Raw genomic sequence first — 19,273 nt, 5'->3', positions numbered from 1 at the left:
TTTATCGGACATTGCTCTTCAAAAATGCCTTGTAGATGTATTACAAATGCTCAAGAGCTGCAAGATGTGTTGAGTTCGGATGAGGAAAATGTACACGGTAACAATTATGGCAATGATAGTGATTTATCAAGTGAGCATTCTAGTGTAAACGGCGATTTCGGCCACGTTGATTCAGCTACTTCAAATGTTTCAGCCGATGATAATTTAGACCCAGCACCTGTTGGCAGAGGGTGTGGCAGAGGGAGGGGGTCGTGGTAGGGGAGGTGGGCCTGGCAGGGGGTGTGGCAATGGAAAGGGACGTACTGGAGATCAAAGGAGAACATTTTCCCTCCCCTATAGGTTGGACAGTCAGTTTTTACCATTTATTTATCATTTATTCATGTTTACACATCCAAAAAAATATATAAGGGCAGACAAATATGATTTCAGAAAGAATATGATATTTCGGAACAGTTACCCTGGGGAGCTCAGGGTATACGTCACGTTACGCTGGGGAGCTTAGGGTTCAAAGGGTTAATTGCTTTAGTTTGGGGGGGGGGGGGTTGGCCAAATTAATTTCTCAACCGTCAAAAACGATTTAACGTCATACTTAGCAAATTTAGTACAATTTCAAGGCTGCTTTACCTATAACACTGCATACACTCAGTCCGATTTATCAGCGGTACGCTGTTAAAATGGTTTTCTGTTTTTATTTATAATTCAATAGTATATCGGTACGTTGTTTGAAAGTGGAAGTATGCAGTATGAGTCTGAAACGATTTTCAATTTTAGGTTAGTTAAGTTAGATGGGGGGGGGGGGGGGGGGAGGGGACCTAACTTAAGCAATTAAGTTAGATATATGATATTGAACTTTTGATAAATTTTCTTTAGAGATAAGTAAATTTAATTGAAAATAACACAAGTCATTGATATGAGACTTACTTAAATAAGATTAAGATTTCTGGAAATATTGAGTTAACTGGTTGAGGCAAAGCTCCAGTGAAAGTTGTTTTTACATGTAAAAAAGAGTCAACAAAAAAACTGTGGAAATACATATTAATGTAGATGTGTCTGAAAAGAGAGAATGGATGCATTATAGTCAATTACTGAAGTTTGTTTTGCAGATGTGTGGTGAGATTCATTCAATGAATCATTGAAAAGATGAAATAATTGACCATAGAAATGCAATGGTATATGTTTGCTGTACAGATTAGAATGAGTATTGAAAGTTGACCAGAGGAGACACCTTTCATTTAAAATAATGGTTTTCATAATGCTTTATTAGTTCTGTTCAAATTATGATATACAACAATGATGCTTCAATAATTGCTATAAATTAAAAAATTGATTGTTGCTGTTTTATTTCATTATTCCCTCTAGACCTCATGTTGTCTTCATTAAATACATCAGTCTAACATCTATTGAAATTTGAATTTTGTTTTTTGTTATGGTAGAAAATTACTTAGTCAGCTGGAAGGATACAAGAAGGTTTCAGATCAGAACTCTTCCAAGACACCCACCAAGAACAAAACAACACAAGATGGACATATACTTTATGAATTATTCTATAAGCCAGAGCAAGCCAAATTTGGTCAAGTTTCTAAGGTAATTTGTTTTCTATGTGATTCTTTTTCTGAATGCTGCGTTATTTTCCTTTTGTAATAGTGATACTAACAAGAAAAAGTTAGAAGCAAAATTTCCATTTTCAAACTTCTGCATGCTGCTTATGGAAAGTCACAGTTGATGTGCATGGTAATTATGTCTTTTGTAAACCAGACCTTCTCACATCTTCAACTTATATCCCCACTCTCCAAGCTCCTGTTACTAGAAACTATCTCCTATATCCATCCCCATCCTCCAAGCTTCTATGCAGCATTACTAGAAACTATCTCCCTTCGTCAACTTCCACTTCCAGTGAAACGTTTCAAGTAACACAGCAATCAGTAGCGACCATATTGGCTTTGTCACTGCTGTTGATACATATGCTGACAAGTCATTGCAAAGAGCCAATCAGAAATCAAATATGGCTGCTACTGATGGCAGTGATACTTATGGGCATCGATGTGTACAAGTTTGCCTACACCCTCACACCCCAGTTCTCAAAGATAAGCTTTGAACCCCTTCCTACATCTTCAGCCTACAACAATCATATTTTAAAATATGTGTGATACAAAAAGATAATAATCAAACAAACAGAAAGCAAATTGTGCCGGCACAAAAAATTTGAAAAAAGAACCCTGCTAGCGCCAACAGCAGGGTGGAGCTTGAACTAAGATTTGTATGGAGGTCTTGTTGTAACATTATGTATGTTGTAAATCCAAACAGGTAGCAGATTTGGAACAACGTTTAGCAAGGTTAGAAGATGCTGTGGGACAGAACCCTGAAAAGTTGGTAAGTTAAACATCACCCACAACTCATACACAGAAAGTTGAAAAAATATGTATTCTGTTATTTTGTATTTTTTAAGAGGCATGTCTGTATCATGAAGTAAAGAAAATTAATAGTAAGTGATACATTTAACAAAAAATAAAGATTTTATAAATCATGTATTGGGACGGTAGTTCAAAATGTAATTCAAACTTATGTTCACCAAATAATTGACACATTCTTAATTCATAGGTAATTTAAATTTTGTGTTAATTAAACCAAAATGAACACTAGAGATTCCAGTAACTTTAGAAGTTTCCAGTTTCTTTTTTCTTTCCTGAAAGCCTGTGTAAGTTACTATATATAGTGATTATGCACGTATTATTCTGTAATTCATACACTTTCCCTTCTATTCCTGTTTATTTCAGTCTGTCCTCAGAGCAGAAACTCATTCCAAGAATTTAGTGGTAAGTGTTTATCAGCATTGAGTGAGTGAGTGAGTGAGTGAGTGAGTGAGTGAGTGAGTGAGTGAGTGAGTGAGTGAGTGAGTGAGTGAGTGAGTGAGTGAGTGAGTGAGTGAGTGAGTGAGTGAGTACGAAAACAACTGAAATCTCAACCTATAGGTTCACACCTCAGTGGTCTTCTTTTTTTTTGAAGAAGTTTGAGTGGAATAAGTGTTTATGACCTGGATATTAAAGAAATATCTGCTAGTTTCACAAGGGGCAAGTTGAACAGCCATTTTCCTTGTACTTGATTGGATGTGATTTACTATAAAAGCAGCGACGTTGGCTTGTTTTTTGAAAAGTGAATATTTACACCTTCCACCATCAAATAAGACTCAACAGCCATGCTCCAAACATTCAGGGCTTTTTTAAAAGTCTTTTTTTTATAAGCCTGAAAAATTGTTGGCTATATAATAACCTAATAATGTATCTCACAAAATGTTAATTAATCCCATACTTCAGGCTTATGATATCATGTCATGTATTCGAATCAACTGCAGTTGACTAGGCAGTGTATGAAATTGAACATTGAAGTGTATGGAATGGGAATGAAATTGAACATTGAAGTGTGTGGAATGGGTGTTGAAGTGTATGGAATGGGTGTTGAAATTGAACATTGAAGTGTGTGGAATGGGTGTTGAAGTGTATGGAATGGGTGTTGAAATTGAACATGGAAGTGTGTGGAATGGGTGTTGAAGTGTATGGAATGGGAATGAAATTGAACATTGAAGTGTGTGGAATGGGTGTTGAAGTGTATGGAATGGGTGTTGAAATTGAACATGGAAGTGTGTGGAATGGGTGTTGAAGTGTATGGAATGGGAATGAAATTGAACATGGAAGTGTGTGGAATGGGTGTTGAAGTGTATGGAATGGGTGTTGAAATTGAACATTGAAGTGTATGGAATGGGAATGAAATTGAACATTGAAGTGTGTGGAATGGGAATGAAATTGAACATGGAAGTGTATGAAATGGGTGTTGAAGTGTATGGAATGGGTGTTGAAATTGAACATGGAAGTGTATGGAATGGGAATGAAATTGAATGTATGGAATGGGAATGAAATTGAACATTGAAGTGTGTGGGATGGGTATGAAATTGAATGTATGGAATGGGTATGAAATTGAACATGGAAGTGTATGGAATGGGAATTGATTAATGATATGATATATAACATGTTGTAGGATGCTGTAGCTGAATTACAAGCCAAGGCAACTGTACTAGATCCAATACAACTAGACCATGTAGATGCCAGAATGCAGAATCTTTTACAAAGACTCAATGAAATTAAACAGAAAAAGAAATCAGTCGAAGATGCAGCTAAAGAAAGCAGGGTAAGTACCAGTTTTATATTTCCTACCAATTCAAATATTTGAGATTTCATAAAAACTGAAGGTGAAAAGCAAATAAAATGTGTACTCTGACATTTACTTTCACCCAGCCAATATTTGCAGAGTTGGAGAGTGCATTTTATGTTGTGTAACAGACACCTTTCACCCATATAATGATGGGTACCATTTTGTTGTATTTGATGTATATCATCTGCTATGTCTCCCCACCTGTTGTAAAATTTGGTTGAGTCCAGTGTTTATATGCTGGACTAATCCAATCTGAATGAAATTGGGGAGGGTTGGTTTGATGGTCAATTTCATAAGTATTTCTTAATTACAGTAATATGATTTATAAAATGTTTAATATGTTAATAATTGGATGGAATGCAAATAAGGTGTGGAGGCTTCAAGTATGTCTGTGTTTACTAAGGTCTCATAACTTAGTAGAATAGAAATTGACAACTTGGTAATTATTTGCATTTCATATTCATCAAGTGTGAAGGACAAATTACATGTAAATTGCCTCAAGTATGTACACAGTACATATTTCCATCCACATACATGGAGTGGACATTGTCAAGTGTGTATGATCAGTGTTTTTAGCTGTTGTGCATAGGTGTATGAATGGATGTGTGCGTGTGTGTGTGGGGGAGGGGGGTTGGCATTGAGTTGAAGTGGGGGGGGGAATAAAATTCTCATTCTTCTGTCCTATCTGTTATATATTGACTGAAGATATTTGCCAGCAGTGTGTTGGCGCCAGTATGACTTCTACTTTTATTGAATAAATTAGTATTGATGTCTGCATGTCAATAATAAATTGATATACATATACATATATATTCTTAATCAAAATTTATGTCTTTTAAATATTCTAGTCAGTTTTTCCTTTCATTGAATTGTATATTATAGTTTATTGTTTGTAATATTTGACATCTATTTAATCCTAAAATTGCTCATCTCTCATAGTATTATAGGCTGATGTAGTATAGTGTGTGTGTGTATGTATGTGTGTGTGTGTGTATGTATACTATGTGTGTGTATGTATGTATGTATGTATGTATGTATGTATGTATGTATGTATGTATGTATGTATGTATGTATGTATGTATGTATGTATGTATGTATGTATGTGTGTGTTTTGATGTGTGTGCCTGTTTGTGTCTGTTTGTATATATATATATATATATATATATATATATATATATATATATATATATATATATATATATATATGCATGTGTGTATGTATGTGTATATGTATGTATGTATGTATGTATGTATGTATGTATGTATGTATGTTATTGTATGTATATGTATGTATGTATGTATGTATGTGTGTGTGTATGTATGTATGTATGTATGTATGTATGTATGTATGTATGTTATTGTATGTATATGTATGTATGTATGTAGTATGTATGTGTGTGTGTATGTATGTATGTATGTATGTATGTATGTATGTATGTATGTATGCAGTGTTTTTGCTAAGGTTTGGGAACCCCGGTAACAGAAAGGGGGAAAGAGGTAAAACTGGTAGTGCTTCGCATGCAATGTATCATAATTTAGGTTGGGAACCCCGGTAAAATGATGTGGGAACCCCGGTAGATTTTACCTACTTACCTCCCTTAAATAAAACACTGGTATGTATGTATGTTATTGTATGTATATGTATGTGTGTATGTATGTATGTGTGTGTGTGTGTGTGTGTATGTATGTATGTATGTATGTATGTATGTGTGTGTTTGTGTGTGTGTGTGTGTATGTGTGTGTGTGTGTGTGTGTGTGTATAATATATTTATATGTAATGTATTTATATGGCATATATTTATTCATACTGACGTCAAGACGTGCTGTATTAAAAAATAATATGTTCTGTGACTATGACAACATCTGGTATTTTGTGTTGACATGAGAGTGAAGTGCTCTTTTCCTCCAATTGTTAAAATTCAATGCTATTTGAATAAAACCTACCCCAGCTGCTCCCCTGGAAATACAATAACAATGACATACTAAATAGTCAAGCAATAGATGCTGTCATTAATGATCAGAACATGTGTTGATCTGTAATTGTTATAATTTGGACTCAAAACCAGGGTCTCTTATTTATGATAAATATATTGTCTATTTTTGTAGTAGCTTGCATTATTTAGCACAAACCAAACATAAAATTGCTATTTCTATTTGTAACACTTATAGAATTCATAACTTCTTTGTTCCACTTAATTGTTGTTTACAAATTACATTAAAACATGCTGAGACACATCACAAAATTATGGAACATGTTTGAATTTTTTTTAAAAATTGGTTATGGTTGATTAAATCATGGGAATTTAATGTAACAAATGAAATGTGTGATTTCTTTAGTTTTAGTTTTACAAAGATAAAATTAAAATAAAATTTATTAGACATTTTGGATTTTGTTTGTCAATGGTCAGATTTATTACGTCATATAATATCAGTTCATAGATGCTTTTATTGACAAATTTCATTTTCTATCTAATGATAATTTAATGAAGTGAAATGATTTGAAAGGTATGGTATGATGTATACAGTAAGGCAGGGTGTGTCTTGGGGACAAATTTTCACAAAATCAGTCATTCAAATCTTTCCCAACTTTGCCATTTGAAAGCTTGTTCCGTATTCCTTTTGAAATAATGTCAGAACCTTTTGGATTCGCCATCTTGTTTTCAAGGAAATTAACAATATTTCATTTTTTTGCTACAAGTTAACACAGTAGTCAGCCGCCATATTCGATTCTAAACTAGATTAATTTTGATATCATTTTTACCTCAGTCTGTTTTAAAAATTTGCACGGTGACCCCTAGGTATTTTTATTGATTTCACATGACATTGGGTTGGTGTTTCCTTGAACAAAGTAATAGAAACATTTTTTAAGACTTTAATTTCCAAAGTGCGTACTACATGAACAAGGTGATACATGTGAATGTACATAAAAAAACTCAACATTTTCCCTTAGTAGAAAATTCTGTAAATTTTGGACTGTTATTTGTTCCGGGGAACTAAATTTTGTATTATGTTTTCTAATGCATAGTATTCAGTTATAAAAAAGTATATTATATTAACGATTACATATAATGATGTATCCACGATTTGCTTTCATATGTGATATAAGCTAAATTTTGTCCTGAAGAAAAATAGACAAGCTTATAGTCTTGTGACATTTAAATGTGTATAAAGATAGGATCATGGGTGTATACTTTCAAGACATGTTGTGTATTGTGATGGTTGGATTTTAGGATTATGTGTTCTATGGTATAGATTGAAACTGCAAATTGATTTCATAACTTGGAGGTAAAAATGATAGTAATGCTGATGTAGATAGAATAGAATGATAGTTTACTATTCAGATGTAGGAATATAATTATATCTGTACCTTATACTACACGGCATGGTAACATGATATAGCATTTGTGATTTCAGTTTTACAGGAGGTACAGGTCTAGGGATAAAGATGACATTGTGTGAAATCAGTGTGTGTGTGTGTGTGTGTGTGCGTGTGCGTGTGCGTGTGCGTGTTTGTGTGTGTGTGTGTGTGTGTGTCTGCCCATCTCTGTGTGTCTGTGTATGTGTCTGCCAGTCTGTCTGTGTTCATGTGTATAATGAATAGACTATTCCTCAGTTACTGTCTCCATGTATCCATGTATGACCATGTGGGATAGGGAGAATACAGCATGTATATATATATTAAACATAACAACATAACTTGTATAGACTTGTAATGTACAAGTATAGGGGATGAATCATTGCATGGTTTAGATAGAGATACAGCATTTTGTCATTTTAGTTACAAGTGAATGAAATGAAAAGGTATGGAAATAGTGGGGGGGGGGGGTGTTAGGTTTAATGTAATGTCTGTGATGTAGTAAATAATGTGGTGGGGGGGGGGTACAATTTTAACAAGTAGTACTTTTATACATATATGTTGCAATTGATGGCATACCTAGATTTAAGTGCTTTAATGGTAAGATAATGAATCCATAGATGATAGATCTGTAAAACTAGTATACTAGGTAATCTAATCTACCTGTAGGTATTTCACAACCCTTGTAATGATGTGTAGTTAATAGCAGTAGTTTGCAGTATATTGACCCAAATTTCAGTGAGGAGTACAACGTCCGTGAAAACAGCAATTTATGGCTGAGAGGTTACACCAGGAAGTGATGCTGAAATTTATACATTTTACCTGACATAATGATTCTTGCAAAACTACATATTAGGATTATAAGATAAAATATGTTATTGTTGATGGAAATTTACAAAGATGATCAGACTTTTAAGAATGTGTAGGTATTAGCTGAAGTATGCCTATGTAGAGAGACTGGTGTCTCTTGTGTTTGTGCATAGACCCTAGGGTTTATGGTTTGTGCAAGTCACACTTCCAAGTCACATATACCATTTGTAGATACCATTTAGATAAATGCATATAAAATGTGTAATTTTCAGTTTTCAATTTTCTATATGATATTATGAACCTGTGCAAACAGTATATTTTATGGGTCATGATTTACAGTTAGTCTGTAAGGTACGCTGTGACGGGGCGCCCTCACACATTGGCCAACCCCTACCCTGTGAGAGGACGCCGGTGAGGACAAAACGTCATGACGTATATTACAGTCTATATTTACAGTATGTATTGTAATAATGATGATATTATATCAGTGTTTTTGCTAAGGGCAGTAAGTAGGTAAAAATCTATCAAGATTCCCATGTCATTTTACCTGGGTTCCTAAACAAAATTGCAATAGACTCTATGGGAAAACACTACTATTTTTACCCCTTTCTCCCTTTCTGTTACCCGAGTTCACTAACCTTAGCAAACACACTGATTATGTTATGCTGAGAAAAATTTTGGAAGTGTGTTTCCTTATCAAACACACAAGTAAGACTGCTATAAGACTGACTAAAACATAGATGAGACTATTCAAGTCAGACAACCTGATTTCAAAGCAAACCAAGTGATATTGACATACATAATGGATAATGTTGTGAATATAAATCATTACATGTGATGGTAATTAGCCATAAAATTGTCTAAAAATAACACATACGTCTTAAAGACACCTGAGTCTCTTCTGATATATGCATGTAGTCACAATGTCTTATGTTTCCTTACTGAGAAGACACAATTGGTTGTATTACACAGTTGCTGGCTATTTCAACATTTCTGGCTAATTCAGCATTGCTGGCTATTTCAACATTTTTGGCTATTTCAACATTGCTTATTAATTTTCACCAAGGTTATTTAAACTGTAAATCATTTTTATGAAGGAGAATTTTATGAGGTGAAAGGTATAGTTCAGGTTTTGTTTGTTTTACTAGCATACCTATGACCATGATCACTAAATAAGTTTTATTTTCACTGTGTACTGTAAGTGAGACTTGCTATGAAATTTACATCAAATTTACCAAATCCTGTGAGTTGGTATTAAATCAAGAGTTGTGCCATATGAGCGAAATTAACGCCTTGCAAAAATCAAGTTATGGTTTTAGTGTTACATTATCAGTAATTAACATTGAGCACAGGACAAATGTGAACACAATACAGATCAAACTATACTTTTCCGCAGACACTGATCAAACTGTAGAGTATACAGTTACTGTATTCTGACTATCATTCATACCTACATGTTTGGCATTGTCTGATGTTGTATTTAACAAAATGGCTGACAGAGTAGTCATGCATTGTTCATTTGTTTAATCAGCTTGGTGTACATCATATAGTGGAACTCTATGATAGGGAGAATAAGGCCATCTGAGATACTATACTAAGTACTATCAATTTAGTTCTGTTTTCACATTGGATTTTTCCAATTATTTATTGTACTTTGACATTTAGTCTTATGAGGAAATGGCGTGAGAATGAGAAACAACTACTTAATAACTACATAGTCGTTATACCAATAGGTGAAACTAGTTATCAAAATACAAGGTTATTTACATCATGATCTAATACCTGCAGTTATGACTGGATCTTTCAGTTAAATTTAAACATGAAGCCTTAAGAGGACAAAATAAAGGTTTGATGAATATGTTGAAACAAAAAATCAAATTGAAAATTGTGTACCATTATAGTAATCAATATATATGGTACATGGGAAGTCAAGTCAATCAATGTAACTCACACACTATATCTCTCATGGCAACCACTGGTGTGGATATCTTAAGTATTAGTTCATAGCCTTGGCTATCTGACTTGACAGTATTGTTCACTAGATGATGAGCCGGTAAGTTTAGTCCGGTAGCTGAAGACATCAGTACACCTCCTAGCAGTATTGATGAGATCAGAGTTTAACCTTGCAGTGGATGCAATTAGCAAAAAGTGTTTGTCATCAGTATCAGGTATTTGTCTCTAAGCTAAGCTAAGGAAAGGTCATTGGAGATAGTATTCATATGAAGTGACAGTTAAGAATCTTCCTGTGAAGTCAAGGATAGAAAACCAAATTTCCTTTAGATTGTAGTCTCCTATAGGGAGGAAATAATGTACCATAGAGAGGACCCATGTAATTAGTAGGAGTTTGCAGGGAAAATCAGATCAGTCTAATGACTGTAAGTCTAACATATCTAGTACTGTTTGATGTATATATATATTTAGTTGTGTACATTCCAATTCCTATTTCCACTCTCACTTTTGGAAACATTCTAGGTTGGTTTTTACTAGTACTCTTTGTACTTTTTGTACTTTTTTTTCCACTTCAATATTACACTTAAGTGTTTTCTCTTTTTCTCTCTCTTTTTTTAATTGTATGGGCCGATGGCGTGAAATAAAGATAATAAAAATAATAATATACATTTGTAGGTATTTCTATTATAATTATATAGGATCATTCTTTTGTTGTGGACCAACTTTTTCCTATAGCTGCACCAGACAACTGTTTTTCACACCTAAATTTTAACCTAATCTGAACTCAACTTTTAATCAGTACACCCTTCATTAGAGTAGTTTTACTAAGATGTGTCATGTATTACAATATTCAGCAGGAAACTATTGATGACACAGGGTTACTCTTCATACTGTAAAAATGTGACTCGTTGTGAGTGTTGGTATGATGTGACAGTTACACTCATCTAGAACTGTGATGGAAGAATAATTACTAAGTACCAAAGTACAAAATAGCAATGATTATGATAATTCTTAGACTTCAGACTTCAGAAACCCCCCCCCCCCCCCAAAAAAAAAAAAAAAAAAAAAAAATCTCCCAAAAATACCAAACAAACAAAAAACAAACAAACAGCAACAGCAACAAACAAAAACAAACTTGATGTGAAACTCTGGTGGACTGGTTGATGGTTTATCACCAGTACAGCCAAGTATTATCTGGAGAACATAATCAGATGTATGATGGAAAGGTGGCAGTTTTCACTCCAGGCTGAAAGATTTGTCATAAGTTTACACTCACAATAATATATTGTGTGTAGGGGTGATATGTAAGAATTCCCACAATAAATGTGTCAGTTTATTTTCACTCGTACAAAACATACTTCTGATTGTAACCATGACTTCAGAGTTCATCAACTCTTAACTAAATGTTATTTATTATACTTCCAATCTCTATTCATGATATTGATGTATTTAGACTATCGGCCATGGGGTATACAAACAGGGGCTGGTTTCATAAAACAGATAGTAAGGACATCTTATAATTTACCATTATTTTGCTGTGTTTGCTGTATTTTGGTGGTAGTTTTTTGAGTAACATGAGGGGCTCTCACATTGTAAGTTTAAGATGAGTGCTATATTCAATGGTGTTAGTGTTTTGAGTACCATGAGGGTACCCGGCTACCCCCTTTATTTGACTATACGTATATGTGCCATCCTTTGGGGTACGTTTTCTTGCCCTTTCTAAAATGGGGTCTGCATTTTTTTGAGCTGAAGAGTCTGAAACAGGGTCCTCTTTGCAGTATTTTCGATTTTGCTTGTTCTAAAATGTGGTCCAGTGTCCTTTACCAAATCATAACTACCATTAATTGCCCCAAAATATTGCCTCCTACGGAAAATGTATTTAGGTCTACATTTTCATCTTTTAAAAACCAGTAATATTCTAATATGGGGTATTGATTTTTGGTCAAAATGGGTCTAAAATGGGGCATGGGGTTTCCAACATTGGCCACACACCCCCACCAGAGCTGGTCACCGGTACCACCCCCGGGGCTCTCCCATTGTAAGTTTAAGATGAGTCGTAATAAAACCTTTATTTCTCAAGTATTGTATGAAGTAGAATATTTACATATAATAAATGTGATTTGTGTAAGAAGATATGAGACATGAAAAACGTGTGCAAGGACACACAATTAATGACAAACTGGGAGATTGATATGTTCTCATAATGTCTTGTATCCTTGGGCGTGTATCCAGAGAGACCATATAGTTTCAGTGTTATTTTGATTATGTCAAAGAATGCCAGTGAGGGCAGGATGATGATTTCTCATCTACCAAAGGACAGGAGCAGTTAGTCAAAATAAAATGTCTAAGATGAAGACAAGACATAAACACTTCTAGATAAATTCCACTGAGGTGTGAGATGTGAAACTAGTCAAAGATTGAAAGCCATTTTGTACTGATTTACTGCTGGTACTCAAAGATATCATTGATATTTTGGTTTCAAGAGTACAACTCACAGACAGGTGAACAATTATGTCTGAGTTCATGTGTTATCATTTTAAATACCATACAACTCACAGACAGGTGGAAAATCATGTCTGAGTCCATGTGTTTTCTACATGTGTACCATACAACTCACAGATATATAATTTTAAATACTGACTAATTATATCACTTCAAGCAGTCATCTGTGTTTTCACACATTATGGTAGACAGTGCCAATTGAATGTATATAAAGTCAAATTAATAGGATTTTGCAAGAGAATTCAAATCAGTACTTAACATTAGATGAATCAAATAACTTTGGCAACCAAAATCTTGAAAATGCCTTGTGGCTGTTGGCTTGAATTCATATACAATATCAACAAGTAGATTTGTTGCTATGAATTTTGCAATTTATTTTATACAAGAGTTGCATTCAGTTATTTTCATGTTGAGTCTGTTTGTAGAAGGTCATGTGATTCCATAGTCTGTAAGGTATGCTGACAGGGCTCCCTCACACATTCAACCCCTCCCACCTGGTGAGGGCAGAACAACACGACGTATTGTACAATCTAGTGATTACATTTTAACCAACAACTTCACTTGTCTCAACATTCAAGTGGAAAGTAGCCGACTGACAATAATATTGATATCAAAATAAGTATGAAGATAATCTTGTTGCTTATAAAGTAATTATCACGCCAGGCCACTGATCCTGTGTACCATTTCAAAAATAGACAACAAAATGTCTGAGCTCAAAGGTATACATGTTGTACCGTGAAAATAGCATCAATGGTCAACACATCCCTGTAGGTAACCCACTGTGTGTGTTACACCATAGATAACCCACTGTGTGTGTTACACCATAGAACCTTTGGTGTAGGGTCTGTGGTTACACCATACACTAATTCACTTTGTTTCATTCCTACTTCATCATCAATATAAGGATGACCCTGAGGATGAAACTGATGATGATGATGATGATAATGAGTCAGAAAAAGAGGAAGGCGATGATGAGAAGGAAGAGGAGGTAAAAACAACAATGGTGAATGCTGACACTGATGTAGAATATAAATATTTATCTTTGTCGGCATCGTTACCATGATGAGACATCTAAGCCAGAGTTATGAAATTTGATGTCTAAAAAAACATCAAAATGATCTGAGCAAAGATCTATCTGAGTATCAAATATGATATTTGTCTGAAACTATTATATTATCAATAATATGATATGAGTACAGTGTAGTCGAAGTACCAGATTATATGTCCATTCAAAGTTAACGTACATTTATAACTACGGTACTACAAAATCAGATAGATTATCACAGTAAATATCATCCGAATAATGTTTACACCTTATCAAATTTATATTACATACATCCAGAACTATTTCTATATCAAAATGCATGATATCAGCAAAGTCTAATCTGAGTAATGTATATGCTCTATTGTTTTATACCCTGTATCTAGATGTATAATTTTAGTCTATGTAGATGTAGAGGAAATACTCAATAACCTACCCAGATGAGTAAGACTGCTAAATAACTTGCCTGACTACTGCTAGTTATCAAGTAGATATTCCACTTCAATGTTCTTCTGCCTCAGCTTCTGTCTCCTCTTATCCCTGTCTCACATTTACATGGTCTGACACAATCTGTCTTTCTCATTCAAATAAATCAGTACACAGGTGTTAAAAAGCAATGTAACAAGTCAGTATGGTATAGAAACATGACATAGTGTCAAATTGGACAAAAGAAGTGTAGATTTGAAGATTGTTGTTGTGTTATTTGAAGTAACATTGGTTGGAAGTTAATTTATATACATGGTATGTGTAGTACTAGTAGTAGTGAAGTTACCTTTACTATTGGAAACTAGTTTTGAAACGACTACATAACTTTCGTCTGAAAGTACATGAATTGGACATTTACTGACATGGAATAATCGTGTTGTCATGTCAACCAGTAGATACATTTTTGTAAGCATCAGTTGAATGAAATTACGTTATGTAGAATACAGGTCTGTGCTAAAACAAAGAAAGAGTTAGAGATGTTGGTAGAACATTGTCATCAAAACGGACAATTTTAATGTCACTGGACTGCTAATTTGTTCTCTAAGATTGAACAAACTGTAAAATACAAGTCAGTTCTCAAGATCAGCAATATGATTGAAAGCACTAAACTGTGGGAATATACTTGGCATGATAGCATCTTAACAGATCAGTCAACTTTCCAAACTGTTCTTTCAAAACTGTTTCACAGTTGAGTTTCAGTGTATATGTGTTTAAAGATTGTCTTACAACCCCTCAGGGGGTTTCTAGTTTCAACAGGTTCTTGTGCTCTACATCATTCTGTACAGTACCAGATCTGACTGTCAACTTATCTGTTTGCAGCAACAGTTGGGGCTTAGTTCATTGACAGACATATTTACAATAACAACTTTGCCGCATAGCTTTCTTCCATCTTGATAATGCCATGGCTTTTTTTTTCATAATAAATACATTTGTCAAGATGATTACTAACATATTAGTGTAATAATGACTATCTGTACTAACAGTATAACTATCTTGTCTCTGCTTTGTCACTAACCCCCCAAGGCCCAGCAGCCCAACAAAGAAGTTGCAAAGAAGGTAAATTATAAGACCACCTAACTCACTGCCTGTCAATCAAATCAAATCAAATCGAATCATCGTTATCATTTCACTGCGCACTCTTTCATGATCATCAAATCATTGCTTGATATGCTTGATTGTGAATCATTTCACTTTATTTTTTTGTCCCTCCAGGACACATTTCTACGTCATTGTGTTATAATTGTTTCTTTTTTTGTATGGAATTTGAAGACCTAAGAATTTGCAAGAGACTGAATGTTAGTCGAGTCTGGGTTCATCGTTACTTTAATACAAATGAAAATTTCTACTCACTAAATTGAAAAAGCCTGCAGAAGAAGAGTGTCTGGGAACAAATAGTATCAAGTTACCGATTTCTTTTCAAAATTATTGCCAAACTGTAGTAAAACAACGGAAAAAGCAAAAAAAAAAAAAAAATGTTATTTGAAAAAAGAAAAGATAACAAGTGTTGTGATTAACTACAATGTACTGTGTACATGCAAAGTTCTTAAATGTTTCTGAATAAGAGGCTTAGATAGATACTAAGTTAACATTACTTATATTTTAGTTTATTTTACATGTCAAGTTGAAGTGCTGCTTTTAGATCTTGTCTATAAAGTGTTCTTTCCATTCACATATGATTTATATGAAATACAGATCAGTTCTAGAGCTGAAATATTTCTCAAAACTAGAAAAATGAAAAGAGAGTTATCATACCTACTTGTTGTGAGTAATAAAAAGAGAACCCATATTTGGTTCATAACTCCTTATTGTACTCCAGTCGTCAGGTTTATTTAGTTTCCCCTCACTTTTTCATCTTTGAGACCATTGCAATTTTGTCATCAGCCCAGGGTTTTTAATTCTGATAGAAGCACAATTAATACACCTTAGTGTTGGGGGCTATGTCTTTCAATGCAGAAGACTTGTTCTGAGATATGAACACATTGCTGCTGACAGGAGGAGATTGGTTATACTTTCTCCCATGTACGACTCTGAAAACATACATTTATCATATATCATTAAATATACTTATGTATAGTTATCACTGATATTATAGTTATCACTGAAACATATTTTTGATTTTTGAAATGATGAATGATTTAAAGCTTACTTGCATGCCTCCTTTATTTCTTCCCATGATTCATTGTGATGAGGTCAATAGTTGCAGACTTCTAGATGCTATGATATCATTCATTCTAGTATCTCTTTTGTAATGTGTTTCCTATATATTTGAGGTCACTTTATTATCATTATTCAAACCTCAGTAAAAATTAGTGATTACTACTGTGTGTGCTGAACTCAACAGATTATCATTTATTACCATTCTGGTTACTGTATGTCACCTTTGACCTGTGTTTGCAATGAATTGTGGGATAAAAATAGTAAGCCCTTGCCAAGTCATGACCCTTGGTAGCTGACAGGTATTGGCATGAGTGCCATCGGCCATGACTTAGCAAGGATCTAGGCACGGTCCCTCTATCATCAGTCTGGAAACGTGCAACTTTCTTTGAACCAATCTGCAATAGAGGGACTGTGATCTAGGGTATACGGACAGGGTTTATCTCGCATGTGGATAGAGTGACACTTGCATCAGGGGTAAGGAACTATTGGTGAGGCATGTCCTTTGGTAAGGTATATACTGTAGATAGTTACTGTCATGGGAATGAGGTTGTAGTATAGTTATTATAGGGGAATGTCTTTCTCCATTGGTTGTGGCAGTATTCTGTGTCTGTCAATGTCAATGTCATGTTCTGTTGTGTATATTTAAAGTATATTCATTTTGTACCATTTCATTGGATTTGAATGCACAGTAACAGAAATACTTTATTTCATCAGTAAAATCATTTTAAATATTTTATAAACTTCCTTTGTTTCTTAGATCAGCTGAGTAATTATGTTCCAGGAATATTAAACTTTCTCTCATTCCCAACCGTTTAACTATGCATTGAAATCATTTAAATGATAACATACAAACACTGTATAAACCACCTCATGGAATTATTAATTTAAAAGTTAAACCAATGAATGAAAATGTGTGAAACAGAAAATATCGTTGGTTACGATTGAAAATGATGGAACACAACTTATAAGAGTTGAAATTGAATGTTACAGATTATTATTGTTATTCTGATGCCAAAACACAAACAGATAAATCAGTGTAATAGATGAATGTTCTTTTGGTGGTAAATCATCATGTAAGTTTGAATTTTATGAAAATCATGGACTGGTAAGGATAGAAATCAAAAGGATTTTGTACTGAATTTTGCAAATTTTGGAAATCAGTAATTGCAGAAAGATTAGAAACTGATTGACAATTATGACTATAGAAATTGACAATCATACTATTATATATGTAACATAATGCACTCTAACTTTGAATGTTACGATTTAAATATCAAATTTCATCTTTCTTTTAGAAATATACAGCAACAGTGTATGAGAAACTGACTGATGGAGAGCTAGGATTTTTACTCCTGTATGTTCACCTGTATGTTCGCCAAAGTTGGACATGATGAAATGTTTATTTTTCCTCTATTTTTTCAGTTATCAGAGTTGTATGATATGATGGAGAGGTGGGACAGTGTAGCCGAGACTTTACCAAGGATTGCCGATAGACTAGCAAGTCTTAAAGACCTACATCAACAAGGTAAGAATTGCTGATAGACTAGCAAGTCTTAAAGACCTACATGAACAAGGTAAGGGTTGCTGATAGACTAGCAAGTCTTAAAGACCTACATGAACAAGGTAAGGATTGCTGATAGACTAGCAAGTCTTAAAGACCTACATGAACAAGGTAAGGATGGCTGATAGACTAGCAAGTCTTAAAGACCTACATGAACAAGGTAAGGATTGCTGATAGACTAGCAAGTCTTAAAGACCTACATCAACAAGGTAAGGGTAGCTGATAGACTAGCAAGTCTTAAAGACCTACATCAACAAGGTAAGGATTGCTGATAGACTAGCAAGTCTTAAAGACCTACATGAACAAGGTAAGAATTGCTGATAGACTAGCAAGTCTTAAAGACCTACATGAACAAGGTAAGGATTGCTGATAGACTAGCAAGTCTTAAAGACCTACATGAACAAGGTAAGGATAGCTGATAGACTAGCAAGTCTTAAAGACCTACATCAACAAGGTAAGGATTGCTGATAGACTAGCAAGTCTTAACAAGGTAAGGTTTGCTGATAGACTAGCAAGTCTTAAACTTAAAGACCTACATGAACAAGGTAAGGGTAGCTGATAGACTAGCAAGTCTTAAACTTAAAGACCTACATGAACAAGGTAAGGATGGCTGATAGACTAGCAAGTCTTAAAGACCTACATGAACAAGGTAAGGATTGCTGATAGACTAGCAAGTCTTAAAGACCTACATCAACAAGGTAAGGGTAGCTGATAGACTAGCAAGTCTTAAACTTAAAGACCTACATGAACAAGGTAAGGATAGCTGATAGACTAGCAAGTCTTAAAGACCTACATGAACAAGGTAAGGATAGCTGATAGACTAGCAAGTCTTAAAGACCTACATGAACAAGGTAAGGATTGCTGATAGACTAGCAAGTCTTAAAGACCTACATGAACAAGGTAAGGATAGCTGATAGACTAGCAAGTCTTAAAGACCTACATGAACAAGGTAAGGATTGCTGATAGACTAGCAAGTCTTAACAAGGTAAGGTTTGCTGATAGACTAGCGAGTCTTAAAGACCTACATCAACAAGGTAAGGGTAGCTGATAGACTAGCAAGTCTTAAAGACCTACATGAACAAGGTAAGGATAGCTGATAGACTAGCAAGTCTTAAAGACCTACATGAACAAGGTAAGGTTTGCTGATAGACTAGCAAGTCTTAAAGACCTACATCAACAAGGTAAGGTTTGCTGATAGACTAGCAAG

The 19,273-nt window shown here is 34.4% G+C and overlaps 1 protein-coding gene across 2 annotated transcripts in view; it reads left to right on the top strand.

Annotated features, from left to right (window-relative positions):
* The window catches only part of LOC144433708 (dynactin subunit 2-like), a 33,977-nt gene that overhangs the window by 10,774 nt on the left and 3,930 nt on the right, over positions 1-19,273 (top strand). The window contains exons 7-12 of one of the 2 annotated variants that reach the window (XM_078122060.1): positions 1,434-1,584; positions 2,305-2,370; positions 2,775-2,813; positions 4,030-4,179; positions 15,372-15,404; positions 17,928-18,030. In XM_078122060.1, the coding sequence (XP_077978186.1) occupies positions 1,434-1,584; positions 2,305-2,370; positions 2,775-2,813; positions 4,030-4,179; positions 15,372-15,404; positions 17,928-18,030 (542 nt within the window). The remainder of the gene's footprint in view (positions 1-1,433; positions 1,585-2,304; positions 2,371-2,774; positions 2,814-4,029; positions 4,180-15,371; positions 15,405-17,927; positions 18,031-19,273) is intronic. The other variant, XM_078122061.1, reaches the window with a different exon arrangement.

Source organism: Glandiceps talaboti, chromosome 4 (genome assembly GCF_964340395.1).
Source record: "Glandiceps talaboti chromosome 4, keGlaTala1.1, whole genome shotgun sequence".
Taxonomy (NCBI): domain Eukaryota; kingdom Metazoa; phylum Hemichordata; class Enteropneusta; family Spengelidae; genus Glandiceps; species Glandiceps talaboti.
The sequence above is the reverse complement of the archived record's forward strand: the minus strand, read 5'-3'. Positions and strand labels throughout refer to the sequence as shown.